This window comes from Hemicordylus capensis, chromosome 2, assembly GCF_027244095.1.
Source record: "Hemicordylus capensis ecotype Gifberg chromosome 2, rHemCap1.1.pri, whole genome shotgun sequence".
NCBI lineage: Eukaryota > Metazoa > Chordata > Lepidosauria > Squamata > Cordylidae > Hemicordylus > Hemicordylus capensis.
Genome location: NC_069658.1, coordinates 296,194,193 through 296,211,178, shown reverse-complemented (window position 1 = coordinate 296,211,178; position 16,986 = coordinate 296,194,193). Strand labels below are relative to the sequence as shown.

Genomic DNA, 16,986 nt, shown 5'->3' with positions numbered 1-16,986 from the left:
ATACCATGGCTCACATTCTGTGAACTGTACAATCCAAGGGCAAGAGTTGTGGTATACATGAACAAGGCAGTGGAGTGGAATCAGGAATATTAATAGTTTAACGCAATGGATATTATGTACAGACAGGCAAGTGCAGACTGCTTTTTCAATTGCTCTTGCTGCTGGCTGTTTATTAAACCGCGCCTCTACTCCAAGACCAGAATACAAGTACCTAAAGCCCCATTCAAAAGCTAGCCTGGATTAAGGAATGGATTAACCCAAAACACCACATGAACAATGGGCAGGACAAGAGTTTCATCCTCACAAGGAGCCACTAAACTGACTGGCTCACATACAGCACAAAGAAACATCTGCCTGCATTTCTGTGAGGATTTAAAAAGTACATCCATCCTGCTGCAGAGGCGAGTCTGTTCCACTCCAACTTACTCCTGCACAGTCACACAGTGCAATGATACTTGCTTTGGGAGCAATGGAAGTATAGTTTCAGCGTGCAATTGTGCAGGAGCTAGTAGGAGCAGAACAGACCTGCCTCTAAGCAGCACAGGTGTGCTTTTAAAAATGCTTGCAGCTGTGCAGGTGGATCTGCTACCGTCCCTATCTATCTGCATGGTGTGTGAGCCAGTGTCTTCATTCTGTGCACACTAGCTATTTACTTGCTTGTCACCATGAAACTCACAGTTCTGTCCAGTTTGTAACTCACCAGTCCAAATGCTGTCCACCAACCACATGTGGCAGTCCACCAAGGACTTCTTCAACCTCGTTTTTTCAGCCTCCCTGAGCTGCAAAAAGAGGAGGAGGAGGAGGAGGTACACCTAGGTAATTTTGGAGTCTGGACCTAGAGGCCTTTGGAGACCACCACCACCCCTTCCCTGCAAATTAAGCATCCTCATGCTCCACTGGGTGACCACACCATCTGAGACTGACTAAAGAGGATTTGGGGGCTCCCTGGGGTTATGGAGGCCCTGGACTTTGGCCTGGAAGTCCAGTCCAGGGGTAAGAGTGCCTTTGGGAGGAGTTTGTCAAGCACCTGGCAGGACACAACACATGGATGGGGACTGAATTTGGTTTGCTTATTAGGTCATAGATTGTGCAAGGCTTGTCCTATTGCAGTCTAAGTTGGTTCAATTAAATTTGACCTACTCTGTATCTCCCCATTTTAAGCAGCATTAATGAACAATGATTCTAGAAGCAATGTAGCAGCTTGCTAACATGGTCTTTTCTTTCCTTCCTTCCAGATCTTACAAAACCACCACTAGCACCAAAACCAAAGATTCACAGTCATCTTGCTTCTGTAGCTGCTTCCAAATTCCCTCCATCACTGTCAAAGTCTGGCACATTTCACCATTCAAACTCTATGTCTAGGGGTCCCAAGCCGCCTATTGCTCCGAAGCCAAAAATCTCTGCTGACAACGACCCGGTGATTATACAGAGATCCAGTGTTTATGCCAACAATACCTTTAATAAATGCATCAATGGAAAACTGATATGTACAGAAGGAGAGCTTTTTGAAGAAAACCAGTGCAATATTCAGTGCTCAGAATCAGAGATTGATGATGAATATATTGTAATTCCTGAAGCTGAACTGACTGACAAAGGCTATAATAACTTTGAACATGAGCAGGAACCAGAGAATGAGATATTACACACTCCAGAAGCAGCAGATGAGAAAGAGGATAACTGCACTGACAACAATGAGATCGGTGATCTTGAAATAAATGTGTCAGAGAATAATGATGCTGAACCAGTGGAAGAGGAACCAACTGAAACTGGAGCTGTTGGCAGCCTTGAAGCATCTGGAAAGGAAAAAGAGGATCCTCCGAAGGATGGGTATGAAAAAGAGGACTATGAAACTGATCCCAGTGAAACCAAAATGAACTATGCAGATGAGACTGATGAAACAGTCCAAGAGCTGGATCTTGTAAAAGAAAACAATGAGTATAATATGGACAATAGAATTTTGAATGGAGATGAGGTGTTGAAGGACACTATGTGTGATGATATTATTCTGAGACATTTAGAGGAACCAATACCAACTTCAGAGGACCTGCCACAAATTTGTGAGGATCCAGAAGAGGAGGATCCACCTCAGACTTTAGAAAAGGAGCAACTCTATGCTGATAGAGAAATGGGTACAATCCCTAACCATGGAGATGAATCAGACTTGAAGATAGAGACATTGCTGGTGGAGGATGCTTGCTTAAGTTCTGATACTCTTATTGGTGATTCTGAAGAAGCAGATGTTCAATTAGAACTCAATGGACCTGAGCCCAATATAGAAGGGACTTTGGGAGGGACCACTAATGAAGTTGATGTGGAAAATGAGGAGGAAATAAGTCCAAATGCTGAATGTGATACAAATATTAAACAAGAAGAAATTATAGATGATGGCTGCCAAACCACTGAGATGAAGCATGAGGAAGAAACACCAGATACAGTATGTGATATAAGGGGAGACACTGAAGAAAAAAATTATGAAGTGGCAGAGCCGGAGCCAGATGATAGTTGTCAGATCATCCCCTTTGAAAAGGAATGCAGTGAAGATGCCTCTGACTCTCCTGAAGAAGACACAGGTGAAGGTTTGCCATCAGAAGTACTCAATGAGAACCAGCATTTCATTCTTCAAGAAGTTAATGAGCTGGAATCTGAGTCACAGTTGGTAGAAGAATCTAAACCAGATGTTTCATCTGGAGATTGCCCTGAAAGCAAACATGCTTTGGAAGACACACAATCAGATAACAACCTTCTTGAGGTGGATCACAGCAGTGGTGAGGAAATTGTCCCAAATACACCCAGTGAAACATCAGTTGAAGATGGATGCTGCTCTATAGGAGAATTGGGTGAATGTCATCATAGCCAGAATGAAGTGAAGCCAAGCAGTGAATATATAATTGATGAAACTTCAGTAGTCCCCGATATGGTGGCTGTTTCTGATAAAAATAATGTAGAAACAGTCAATGACTCCCTAGATGATCCATATGTATTGGGAGATAGTTTGCCTTCAGCAAATGAAAGACTTTGTGTTGGACATGGAGTTTGGGAGGCTGATGTCCAGGATAGTTCAAGTGATTTTAAAGAAGGAGGGAGTACAGACACTGAAAACCACTTGCTCTGCATTGATCGAAAAAGCATTGTTACTAGAACAAGGTCCCTTTCTGGGAAAGTACCGGGCTATGTGCCAGAAACAGTTCCAGAAGAAACAGGCCCAGACACTGAATTGCAGCCCTCAAGCACAACCTCCACTGTTGATGATGTAAGCCATAATTTCCCTCTGTTGGAAGGAAAGCCCATGGAACTGAATAGGGCATTACCTGCAAAACCAAGAAATTTTGTTTTATATCCTCGATCTTTTTCAGTAGAAGGCAGAGATGTCCCAGTCTCTGTATATAGAGAAACTGATACCTCTGTATTGGATTACAATAGAATAAATAGGACAGAAGACCTTGCTTTGCCTTGTGTCATTGGTTCCTCAGGTAGTTTTTCCCAGAGAAATCACCTTCCATCCAGTGGGGTCTCTACCCCATCATCAGTTGTTGATATTCCACCCCCTTTTGAACTAGCCTGTATCACCAAAAAGCCCATCACAAAAAGTTCACCTTCACTTTTAATAGACACTGAATCTCCTGATAAGTACTGCAAGAAGAAGAAGTCCTCTTTTAAAAAGTTCCTCACCTTAAAGTTCAAGAAGAAGACTGAAAATAAAGTCCATGTGGACGTTCATGTTTCTTCTTCAAGGTCCTCCTCAGAATCTAGTTATCATGGGCCTTCTCGGGTAATGGAACTGGACAGGAGGAGTTTGAGTAGTTCACCTCAGCTAATATCACGGACTGGCAAGCTGAGGGCTTCTGAGTCTCCAACTGTTCTCTTCTACAAAGATGGCAAGAGAAAAGGGACACCCAAAACCTTTAGCAGGAGTGTGTCAAGGGTGGAATCTTTTGAAGATCGCTCAAGACCTCCTTTCATGCCCCTTCCTTTAACTAAGCCTAGGTCTATTTCCTTTCCTAATGCTGATACTTCTGACTATGAGAATATCCCAGCTATGAGCTCTGATTATGAAAATATACAGATTCCCCCACGAAGACCCACCAGGGCAGGAACCTTTACTGAATTTTTTGAAGATCCTAGCAGGGCATTATCTGCTGCTAATGAGAATGATGGCTATGTGGATATGAGCAGTTTTACAGCCTTTGAGAACAACAAACAGCAACCTACCAGCCAGGAAACAGAAAGGTATTGTAACACATATTTATGTAAGGCCCGCTAGCCTTGACCGGAGAAGCTAGACTTCCTGTGTACAGTATTGGGATTTGTAGGCATATTCTCAACTTTGCTTGGCTTAACTACCCTTTTCAGGAAATGCTTTCTCTAATTTGTTTGGAATAATATGATATTTTCAAAAGGTATACCCTTTTTAAAGACTCTAAAACATTCCAGTGTACTCTTATTTAAATTCTTTTCAACAGAACACTGGAAAGATATTTTAATATCTGGGAAACTTTAGAGAATCAAAGTTAAAATTAAGGAAGTGCTTCACTTCCACAGAGATCAGACTGAATCTTGCTTGCTTATTTTTATCCTGGGCAATGTTTCTGCATTCTTGAACACTATCATTTCGGTGGGTTGTATGACTCTCTCATATGTGCCAAATTGAAATGAATGGAGGCTCCAGAGCAGTGTCTGCATCTTAGCTGCCATAGTACATTCTACAGTTCCTGTTTTCACGTAGTAGTTCTTGCCTGTTTTGGGGTAATTGTCAGTATTGTTTTCTGAAAGTAAAAAGATCATTCTGTAGACTTTCCCCCAAACTCAACCATTATGAATGGTGTAAACTACATTGTTTGTGTTAAATCCCACATAATCTATGTTAGGAAGACATTGCAAATGAATTGCAAAAAATGTTTGAAGCTCTGAGTATATTAGAATACTCGTAAAAATAAGGCATTCCCCCCCACCCGCGCCCTGTTCATTGGAAGGGGGGAAATCCCATCTGGTTCAATTGGTTAATTACAATGGTGTCATTCCATTGGATCAAAAGTATGTATGTATGTATGTATGGGTGTATGAATGAATGAATAGAAACATGAACAGATTTTTCATTACCTTCATCATTTGGGGGGTGCATTTTTCATTCTTGGTTTGCAGCTTCAGAAAATAGAACTTGAATGCAAATGAGTTGGATTACTTTAGTACTCTCGGACCTAATAAGAAAGTAATGGAAGATACCACAGCTTTGTCATTTACCCATAACCTATGTTGGGGTAATACTTGGATTTTGGTTCAAACTGCTCTCAACAGCTAAACCTAGACCTTGAGTTCCAGCCTAGGTCTAATATGTCTGAGCTGGGGATTGTTAAACAACAACAATGTTATCAAACTCCTTAGATGCTCTTGTCAATCTATGTTCCATTTTATTTTTTTATTGCAGCTTAAAATGTCTAGGGTGTAGCAGTATATAGGCACAGTCATGCTTCACTAGCTGAAACAATATACTTTAATATACTTCACAAGTGTTTATGTGTGGGAGACTTCCCTTTCCGTTTTTAAGATTGTACAGAGAAAACTGATTTTTAAAGAATGTTTCTATCAAACGAAATACAACCCCATTTCAGAATATTCTTTATATATAAAAGTTAAAAATACTGAACAATGCAAATTACTGTGACTTAAGCACATTTATGAACATCCCGTGGAAGCATGGTGTTGCTAGAGAAAAGCCAGTCAAAACTGGTTCAGGAAATGTCAAGATCATATTCAAGGTTGCTGCTGCTACATATGCCAACCCTGGTGCTATGGGGAAAACTGAAAGCCACCCAATTCTCAATAGTTTTACACCTGAAATAAAAAAAATGGGATCAACTTTGTAACAATAAGAAAAAAGGTATGAGACAATTATTTACAATTATTTACTCACTGCTTATATACATGATAAATAAAGTGCATGTTTTTTACTTCACTCAAAGATACAATGATCCCAGTCTTATACGCGCCAATATTTATTATTATTATTATTATTATTATTTAATAATAATAATAAATTTGATTTCTATACCGCCCTTCCAAAAATGGCTCAGGGTGGTTTACACAGAGAAATAACAAACAAATAAGATGGAACCCTGTCCCCCAAGGGCTCACAATCTAAAAAGAAACTTAAGATAGATACCAGCAACAGTCACTGGAGGTACTGTGCTGGGGGTGGATAGGGCCAGTTATTCTCCTTCTGCTAAATAAAGAGAATCGCCACATTAAAAGGTGCCTCTTTGCCAAGTTAGCAGAGGTCATTTCACAGATGAAAAACACTGGTGTGTACCAAATGCAATTTTATCTTACCTGTGTTGAAGGTTTACCCTTTTGTCAAAAAAATGATTCTGAGAAACAGGGCAGGTTCATGCCAGAACACATATACATGTTCCCTACTTCTGGTTTTGGGAAAGATATGCAGAGATTGGGTGTGTCATAGGAACCCACTAATCTTGGCATTTTCTGCCCTACTTGTGGTATGGAACTGGACCTAACTAAGATTTGAAGTGAGGGACAGATGTCAAGTTCTGTACCACAACTAGGGCAGAATATGCCAAGATTGGTGGGTTTGTATGACATGCCCAATTGCAGCATATCCTTCCTGAGACTGGAGGTAGGGTGCACACATGTTTCTGGGGCTCCAGCCACTCTGCTGAACCTGAGGTTCAGGGCTACACTGTGAACCCGCCTACCCTATTTTATCATAGTAGGCTTTCAGAAATAATCCAGACAACAAGATTTGGGATAAAATAATGAATGAATGCAGGCATATGGTATATTTGATACAGTAGTCTTTATTATCATGGTTTCCCTGTATTACATTTCAATGAACACAATCTGAAAAATGCTGTCAAATTGTAATGCCCTTTTTAGAACTGTTCGAAACCCTGGAATTCTGTGTTTGCAGGGGCTTATTGCAATTGGCCAAAGAAAAGATTCATTTTTTAATTTTCTTGCTTCAGAAAAAAAAGTTGTGTGTGTGGTACCTTGGTACCTCATGGCTAATAATTTTTAATTAGATTCAATCAAATTTATAGAGAAAGAACCCAATAATGAAAGCATGCTAGATATAATCTTTTCTTACAATTACTGATGTGGGGGTTAGTAGCCAGAATAATATTGCCCCCCAAGGAGAGTTACAACTGTTCCCCAAATTTAGCCAAGTAGTATGAATAATTAAAATATAATTTGGTAATGCAACATTAGATAAGCCATTAGCTTTGTTCACTCTGTGAAAAGTAGTCATGTCATGTGGAGAAGACCTTTGGGTCCCACAAAGCCTATAAACAATGAGTTCTCTATGGTCTGCAATGGCCTAGGACTTTAAGGAAGATATTTAGCATTCATTTTTTGTTTTTTATAACATTTTTAGCTTTTACATTGTCCTAGTAAACTGCCCATCATTGTAATAAGTAGTCTGTGTGCATGTGAGTGTGAGAAGTCTTCATTCCTCCCTGAAATTCCTGTCAGTGAGTTTTGCTCTCACAGTACCAGAGTCCTTAAGTACTCAGGCTTACTTGGCTCTCCGTACTTCCCGCTCCAGCACCATAGGGGAGACTGGCAACCATTTACTTAGGTAGAAATAAATAAAGAGTTCACTTGTGTGTGTGAGAGTTGCACTTAGTCCCCGCCCTTGGCAATCCCAGACATTGATAATCAAGTGCCTATTCATGTCTGTGTAGCCTTGTCTCCTTCATATACATGAAGACAGAGGCGTAACTATAGGGGGGCAGGGGGGGCACGTGCCCCGGGTGCCATCTTTGCGGGTCACGTGGGGGCGCCGCCATGACCCCCACCGATCCCAAATTTTTTTTTTTTAAATATTTTTTAAAAATAAAAATTTATCTGGCTCAGCAGCAGCAGTCAAGGGAGCACGTCGTTGGCGCCCCCTCCCCCACGTGCGGTCCCTTCCGCCCCCGCCCCCCCCCCCCCATTACTTTGCTGGCCTCCTAAGTATGTGTGCTTGGAGATGGCGAGTTTCTGAGGTTACGAGGACTTGTCTTGGAAGGCAGGAATGGGAGAATGAGATATACGGTAGATGTTTGCGCGCCTTTCACGGGGAAGGTGAAGCCGAGAGTGCGTGCGTGCTGGTGCAGGCCAAACAACTGGGAGGGCGCGAGGCAGGGAGGGAGCGCGTGTGACGAGTGAGAGAGCGTGCGCTGCTGCACTGTCTCTTTAAACCGAGCGCTCCGGAGTCTGGGCACGTGTTCAGTCCCTTGCCTCGCGCTCCCTCCACTCCACTCCAGAGGTGCCTTCTGAGGCGGCAGCTGATTCCCGCTCCGGCGGCTCACTCCAGCAGAGACTCCTCTGGGGAGCGGCGGCTTCACCTCTCGCTCCCTTCCCCCTGCCCCGTGCACACTTCAACAGGTGTCATGGACCACGGTCCCAAAGAGGGGGACTCTGCTGCCAGGGCAGCCGCTGGGGACGCTGTTCGAGGGGCTGCCACGGTGCCGCCGCCTCCTCCGGCAGGGTGGTGATGCAAGTGAGGGAGAAGAAGGGACCTCTGCGTGCCGCCATCCCCTACATGCCGTTCCCCATGGCCGTCATCTGCTTGTTCCTCAACACCTTTGTGCCAGGGCTAGGTAAGCAGCCTTCAGGCACTGGCCGGGTGCGGAGCAGTTGCGCCCCTGGTGCTTGCACGACTGCGGGAGGGTGTGTGTAAGCGCGCGCGCGCGAGAGAGAGAGAGAGCTGGCGAGAGGGGGTGCGTGCAGAACTCCCGGCGGCGGGGGCGAGATGCATCCAAGACGTGGACTTCTCTGGTGTTTGTTGTTGTTAAACAAGTGGAAACTGGTATGAATAATATAGTTGATGGGAACAAAAATAAGATAATGAAACAAAACATAGAGAGATTGTCTTTTAAAGAGCTGCCAGGTACATGGGAGTTAACACTTTTGATCTCTGTTCACTGTGCGGACCATTGTTCCAATTCATGAGCTGAAATGGGCAAGGCAGTCCACATCTCTTAGGGTGAGACAAGATGTCAGTGCTTAAAAAAGGCGGCGGGGGGCGCAATTTCAGTGTTTGCCCTGGGCGCCGTTTTCCCTAGTTACGCCTCTGCATGAAGAATGCTAGATTCTCTTTCTAAGATACCCTAGAGTGGGACAGAATGATAGGTACTGGCTCATGTGGTACACAATTCACTAGACCACAGACTGCCAACCTGAGGTTCTATAGCGGTTGTTGGACTACAGCTCCCATCAGCCCCAGACCCATGGCCAGTAGCCAGGGATTATGGGAGGTATAGTCCCATAACAGCTGGTAGGCTTCAGGTTGGCCAGCCCTGAACTAGACCATTTCAGCCCAGTGCTACCATTTCACATAAGGAAGGAGAGAAACAAACTAAAGGAATTTCTTGATTTGCCCAGCATCATTTTTTAAAACATATTTTAGTAAATTTATATCTTGCCTTTCATATTGGAAGATAGCTCAGGGCAGTTCACAACAGCAATAGAAACAACAATAATCAAATTAAATGACTAAAAAGTAAAAAAACAAACAACAAAAAAAACAAATAAGAATGCAGCAAAGACAATCCAGAACATACACCAAGTCCACAAGATAAGCACAAAGCATGATAACTCCCAAGCATACTGATCTCTGACCCGTTTCAAAACTGGCCCCTTGGTATACGAAAGTGCTATGGGGACTGAAGCAGCAAAGTAAATGCCTGGAGTGCAAGTGGAGAAAGACACGGCTCAAATCCGACAGATTGCAACATGGAGGAGCACATTTGAAGATCTATGCTCGGGCAATAATGTGGCAAAGAGGCTATTCTTTTTTGCCAGTATTGCATCTGCATCACGTCTGGAGAGGGTTGTGAAAGGGCTAGTATGTGCCCCTCCTCCCTTGAATCAGAATCTGGAACCACTGATTACATGCTGTGACGTGTTTAATGAATTCTTTATGGTATGAAATCTCTCATATTTGGGGCAACTTAGATTCGGTCTCCACAATTACTGCCTTGTCTGATGCGGAGGTGTCTAGCGACTCCTCTTGTGTGCTTAGGTTGGATCAGTTCCAGTTTGTGACTCCTGAGGATGCGGACAAGCTGATTGGAACAGTGTGGCCTACCATCTGTTCTCTTGACCCTTGCCCAGCATGGCTTATACTATCTGGTAGGGGGTTTGTTGTAGAAGGCCTGGTAGAGATGATAAATGCTTCTCTGAGGGAGGGCAAAATGCCTCGTAGTCTTAAGGAGGCAATCATTAGACCTCTTCTAAAGAAGCCTGCATTGGATCCCTCAGAAGTGAGCAACTACAGGCCTGTCTCCAACCTCCCATGGCTGGGCAAGCTAATTGAGAGGGTGGTGGCTTCCCAGTTTCAGATAGTCGTAGAGGAAACTGATTATCTAGACTCATTTCCGACTGGCTTTCGGGTGGAGACTGCCTTGGTCGGCCTGATGGATGATCTCCAACTGGGAATTGACAGAGGAAGTGTGACTCTGTTGGTCCTTTTGGACCTTTCGGCGGCCTTCAATACTATCGACCATAGTATCCTTCTGGAGTGTCTGAGAGGGTTGGGAGTGGGAGGCACCAATTTGCAGTGGTTCCGCTCCTACCTCTCGGGCAAGTTCCAGATGGTGTCCCTTGGAGACTGTTGTTCTTCAAAATCTGAACTTTTGTATGGTGTCCCTCAGGGCTCCATATTGTTTCTGATGTTTAACATCTACATGAAACCGCTAGGAGAGATCATCAAGAGATTTTGTGCAGCGTGTTATTAGTATGCTGATGACACCCAAATCTATTTCTCCATGTCAGCATCATCGGGAGAGGGCATAACCTCCCTAAATGCCTGCCTGGAGTGGGTAATGGGCTGGATGAGGGATAACAAACTGAGACTGAATCCAGATAAGACGGAGGTACTCATTGTCCAGGGTCGGAACTCAGGAAACGATTTTGATCTGCCTTTTCTGGATGGGGTCACACTTCCCCGGAAGGAACAGGTATGCAGTCTGGGGGTACTTCCGGATCCAAGTCTCTCCCTGGTGTCCCAGGCTGAGGCAGTGGCCAGAGGTGCCTTCTGTCAGCTTCGGCTGATACGCCAGCTGCATCCATTTCTTGAGATAGATGACCTCAGAACAGTGGTAAATCTGCTGGTAACTTCCAGACTGGATTACTGTAATGCGGTCTATGTGGGGCTGCCCTTGTATGTAGTCCGGAAACTACAGTTGGTTCAGAGTGCAGCAGCCAGGTGTCCTTTGGAGACTGTTCTTCAAAATCTGAACTTTTGTATGGTGTCCCAGGGCTCCGTATTGTCTTTGATGTTGTTTAACACATGAAACCACTGGGAGATATCATCAGGAGATTTGGTGCAGGGTGTTATCAGTATGCTGATGACACCCAAATCTATTTCCCCATGGCAACATCATTAGGAGAAGGAATAACCTCCCTAAATGCCTGTCTGGAGGCACTGATGGGCTGGATGAGGAATAACAAATTTAGACTTAATCCAGATAAGATGGAGGTACTCATTGTGTGGGGTCGGAACTCGGGAGATGAGTTTGAACTGCCAGATCTGGATGGGGGTTACACTTCCCCTGAACGAACAGGTACACAGTCTGGGGGTGCTTCTGGATCCAAGCATCTCCTTGGTGTTCCAGGTTGAGGCGGTGGCCAGAAGTACCTTCTGTGCCATCTGCATCTGATTCTTGAGATAAATGACCTCTGAACAGTAGTACATATGCTGGTAACCTCCAAACTGGACTACTGAGATGTGCTCTATGTGGGCTGCTTATGTATGTAGTCTGGAAACTACAGTTGATCCAGAATGTGGCAGCCAGGTTGGTCTCTGGGTCATCTCAGAGAGACTATATTTCTCCCGTATTGAAAGAGCTACACTGGCTGCCGATAAGTTTCTGGGCTAAATACTAAGTGTTGGTTATAACCTATAAATCCTAAACAGCTTGGGCCCTGGGTATTTAAGAGAACGTCTTCATCATGAACTCCACTGCCCATTGAAATTATCAGGAAAGGTCTGTCTGCAGTCGTCACCGGCTTGTCTGGTGGCTACTCAGGGATGGGCCTTCTCCACTGCTGACCCAAAGCTTTGGAATGCGCTCCCTGCTGAAATAATAGTCTCCCCATCCTTGACAACTTTTAAAAAGTTTTTAAAGATGCATTTGTTCACCCAGGCTTTTAATTAAATACTGTTTTAATAGGTTTAACACTCACTCGCTCGTTCTCTACCAACCCCCTCCACTTCACCACTCACTAGCTCACTCATTGCCACCCCCTCCCCTTCACTCACTCGCTCACTCACTCTCTGCCATCCACCTTCCTTTCACTTACTTGCTCCCACTCCCTCCACTGGTTCCCTCCCCCTTCCTCTGCTGGCTCCCTCACTCACTCCCCTCTCCCTTCATTGGCTCACTCATACAGGTCTCACTCATTCCCAAACACCGGCAGCCTTCATCACCCCATCGAGTCTCCTCATGAGGAGGGTGGCTGTGCCGGGCTCTCAGTGCACTCTCCCACCCCAGCTCATCAGTTCTCCTTGCAAGAAGACTCGGGCGGGGGGCGGATGGAGGCCATTGGTTGGAGCCAACCTAGGCCATCACCACAGTACTGCACCTCAATGTTTCTATTGCTGTATCACTGCCTCCACCTCATCCCTCCCTCCTTTGCAGCCCTCCTGCTCCTCATTGGCAGCAGCTGCCCCTTAATTTACTACTCAGCCTCACCCCATGAGTGTTCGCTCTCTCATCAGAACTCTCGTGAGATGTGCCACGTACCATGGGATTTGCTACATACACCCGTAGCATTTTATATATATAGCTACTTCCCTCAGAATGTAAGCCACTCATGCTTCTGATAGCAAAGAAGTCAATGGACAAACAAAAACCAACAAAAACAATGTGCATCACTTAAGAGTCAGGTCTACATACTCCCTATCCAGTTTTAGTCCACCAAACTGACCACAAAGGAGTCTTGTCCCCCCCCCCCCCCCAATTCACATGCTGCGCTATTGAAGGGATGAGAGTGATCCCAAGCCTACTGTATCTGGATGGCACTAGTATCTGAACTGGCTCTGAATGTAGTACCAAACTAGGTCAGCATAATGAGCTACATTGTTTAGTACCTCAAACAGTGGCAATGCTGAAGAGGCAGATAACTGCACAGGGTGCTTCTATGCAAGACTTACTGTCAATCACTTCTGGTAGTCTAATATCTCCACTCATGTTATGAAAGAATGAAGGACTTGATCATCTGCTTCACCAGCATTTCCCAACCAGTGTGCTGGCTGGTCTGTGGCACTGACACTGTGCTGACTGGTGTGCTGCGTTGACTTGCCCCAAAATGCATTGGGAAGGATGTGTCCCTCCTTTTGCATAAAAGAGTGGGTCAACTCCAAAAATGAGGAGTTTGAACTTCCTGCTTTTGAAGCTAACTCTCTCTCTTATGCAAGTGGTGCTGATTGGCTCCCTTATGCACCATGAGGGACAAAACGGATGTCTGGAGGAGGAAGACAGCTAAAACAAACAAGCATTTTTTAAAATCACACATTAGCTTTGCTGCCGCAAATAAAAAAGGGTATTTCTATGTAGTGCACAGTGGGGGGGAGTGTGCTCCAATGTATTTATTTTTTAAAGTAAGTATGCCTCCGGATGAAAAAGGCTGTGAGGCACTGTAATAGATGGTACACAGATGACACGCCTGCTCATGAGAGTTACCATTTTTCTCAGTACCCACTGATGATCGGCCCCAGCAACCACTTCTTCTGATTCATTTGCCCTGAGCAGAAGTGGAGATTCTTCATACCACAAGCCAGAGGCGGAGCTGTAATTGAGCACATGGGTTCCAAGAACCCATGCACCTCCCACCTCCAGGGCTGCCGGCTCCCCTCCTCTCATCTCCACTCCCCTCCCCCTCCTTTGCCCGGGGGCGAGAGTGAGGAAATTCACTTAACTGTCAGGAAACTCTGCTGCAGCCGGTATCTTGAACACAGTGCAGGAGAAGGCTCCTAACTTCCCTCCACAGCACAGAGATCAACTGAGCAGTGAGGGGCGGTGCAGACTCCTCGCTGGATGCCCGGCTGGGAGCATCATCCTGTGCTGTATTCAAGATACTGGCGGCAGCTAGGTTTGCTGTCGGTGAAATTCCCCACTTTCATCATCCCGCTGCTGCTGGAGTGGCAGGGGCGAAGCCACTATTGGGCAAACGGGTTCAAAGAACCTGGGCCGCTGCCAATCAGTGGCCGTGCCTCGTGGCCCTGACACACTTCTTTTGTCTGACATCAGACACGGGGGTGCTGGTTTAGCTCATGAGCGTGGGCCGCGCAGCTCCCGTTCGGGAGTTAAATGGCCACTGCGTTCCTGACGCGGCCAGGAGCGGCTCTTCTTTAAAGGCAAGGAAGAACCACTCCTGGCTGTGCTGCAAATGCAGCGCCAGCCCCAGTCTAGCTCCCAGAGGGGCTGCATGGCCCCTTCTGGAGTTAAATGGCCTGCGCTGCGAACGCAGTGCCAGCCGTATTCCAATTCCCGAAGGGAGCCACGCAGCTCTGTTCAGGAGACAGACCACGCCCCCCACATCTGACATCAAATGCCGGGGGCGGGGTGAGCAAGGCCGCTGTGGGGTAAGCGAGGCTGGGTGAGCGAGGCCAGACACGGGCTGCTGGCGGTCAGGCTCTGGGCCTGTGGAGTGGCATTTCTGGCCCTCGCTGCCAGGGCCATGTGGGGATGGGAGTGCAGGCAGGGGGCGGCCATCCGTCAGAACATGGGCCACCTATGCCCTTGCTATACCACTGCCACAAGCCTCCTCAATGTGAATTGCTGAGTGGTGGATGATTGCCCTCACTCTGAATGAGGGCCAGAGAGGGAGCCGAATTGTGAACATTTTTGCAAGGGGTTGGACTTGATGGCCTACAAGACTGCTTCCAGTTCAGTGATTCTATAGAAACCAATGCCACATCTAATAGGTATTATGATGATAAGCTTGGCAGGCATATGTGTAATTTGTTAGTAGACACTACTAGGAGTAAAGTAAAATTGTGCCGTCGAGTCAGTGCCACCGTCTCCTGGCGACCACAGAGCCATGCAGTTTTCTTTGGTAGAATACAAATTTGGTAGAATGCCATCTCCCTCACAGTATGAGTTGATGCCTTTCAGCATCTTCCTATATCGCTCTCCCCGATATAGGTGTTTCCCATAGTCTGGGAAACATACCAGTGGGGATTTGAACCAGCAACCTCTTGCTCCCTAGGCAAGCTACTTCCCCGCTGTGCCATTAGGTGGCTACTCTTAGGAGTACGAAAATACAAAGAGTACTCTTTGTACTCCTTGTACTCCTTGTAGGAAAACTCCTAGTAGTACAAAAATATAGCCCATATTCTCACGCCTAGAAAAAGATAGAGAACTATTACTGCCTGGAAGTTGAGCTCATAGATTTAAGACTTCGTGGGAGTTATAGCATTATATTCATTAACACTGGATTTCCAACAGTTTGGGGCAGAGGGTGGGACTTCTCCATCTGCAAAGAATAAGATATGGTGGCATTCTACTAGGCATTAGACTACTGAGCATCAGTATACTGGTGTTGTTACTACTGTCAAGGGCAGAGGAAAGCACTGGGTTGTTTTAACAAGATGAAAATTGCACAGCTTAGAGTTCTCAAATAGCCGACAGTGTTTATGGCTCCTATTGTATAGTTGTCAGCACAACTGGCGATTAAAGTTACCTGTCAACAGAAGCTAATTGGTCCCTGAGAAAAGAGAACCGACAAAGAAAGCCAGGACTGCTAATTTTATGTTAGAATATCCCACAAAGTACAATGTTCAGACTAAAACATGACAATGGCAATTGTTGTGATGAAAGCTAACCCAAGTTACTAAGATAAAGAAGTAGCAGGCTGGCATCCTCTAGTGCTTGCTTATGAAATGTTCTGAAATTCACATATTGTACAATAAATGTGTGGAATCCATTACAAAAAAATCACCCTCCAGCATCCCATACGTGCTTTCCCCCTTTGCCAGGAAGTATTTATTACACTGTCAGGTTATGAGAGGTGCAGACCACATCATTTATTCAATGAATTGCAGGATCTCATGGCACACACTTTATTTCCTTCTTCTAATGGCACACAAGTGTTTAGTGATGTGCTTTCCAAACTTTCCCTGTATGTGGATTCTGATGCGTCTCACTCTCACCTTTCTCTGCTTGACCTACTACTGAACAGCATCCCCTGGCTGTTGTCAGCACCGCGGAACCTGCTGCATACTCATAACAGCACCGTTGATGCAGCTGAACAGGAGCACTTTTGAGCAAATGCCAGAATTGCATAAATACAGTTGCATGATGGTATGGTCACTGGAAAGAATGGCTGTATCATCACACAATTGCATGTGCGCAATTTGGGCGTTCTTGCACAACTGTGTGAATGTTGCTGTTACAAGCATCCAGCAGCTCTCATGGTGCTGACAATGCCCATGGACGCTGCACAGTGTGCTAGCCACAATCTTTTCCTGTCACATTCCAGAGCTCAGTATAATTCGGATCTGTCTGCAAACCTCTCTTTCTCTTACTCTGGCAACACTTTTTAAAATTGCCATTTTATTTGTTTTATTATTGATGTATTGTAAAACATCCTGAGGGCCACATGGGGAGGGAGAGGGCATGCCTTGTATGTATAAGGTTCAGTACCCACCATTTAACTGAGAAATACACAAGATCTTCCAAATCTACCTTATTTGCGGCATTAGTAGATTTCAAAGCTGTGTTCAGTTCAATTTCTAGAATACGCCTTTGGTCCAGGCTCTGTAGCACCTCGATTGATAAGCGGTTCTTGCTGCTGCTGATCAAACTGTATGACAACACAATTTGTCAAGTGAGATGCAACCAGCAGGGCCAGTTATCTAGGTCTATTAGGACATCTAGTGGGGGTCAAACAGGGGTGCATTCTGGCTCCTTCGTTGTTTAATATCTTTATTAACTCTTTAATGAAGTGTCTGCAGCGCTTGATTAACACACCCTGAAGCTG

At 45.2% G+C, this 16,986-nt stretch overlaps 1 protein-coding gene and 1 long non-coding RNA gene across 6 annotated transcripts in view; one reads left to right on the top strand and one right to left on the bottom strand.

The window, feature by feature from the left end:
- Positions 1–16,986, top strand: part of FGD5 (FYVE, RhoGEF and PH domain containing 5) — a 232,101-nt gene that overhangs the window by 19,585 nt on the left and 195,530 nt on the right. For all 5 annotated transcript variants that reach the window (XM_053293641.1, XM_053293645.1, XM_053293642.1 and 2 more), the window contains exon 2: positions 1,236–4,227. In XM_053293641.1, the coding sequence (XP_053149616.1) occupies positions 1,355–4,227 (2,873 nt within the window). In that variant the 5' untranslated portion in view covers positions 1,236–1,354. The remainder of the gene's footprint in view (positions 1–1,235; positions 4,228–16,986) is intronic.
- The window catches only part of LOC128344120 (uncharacterized), a 29,299-nt gene continuing 15,901 nt past the window's right edge, over positions 3,589–16,986 (bottom strand). Inside the window, exons 2-3 of the long non-coding RNA XR_008315681.1 lie at positions 5,098–5,195; positions 3,589–3,864 (exon numbers count right to left, since the gene is read on the bottom strand). This is a non-coding gene — a long non-coding RNA (uncharacterized LOC128344120). The remainder of the gene's footprint in view (positions 3,865–5,097; positions 5,196–16,986) is intronic.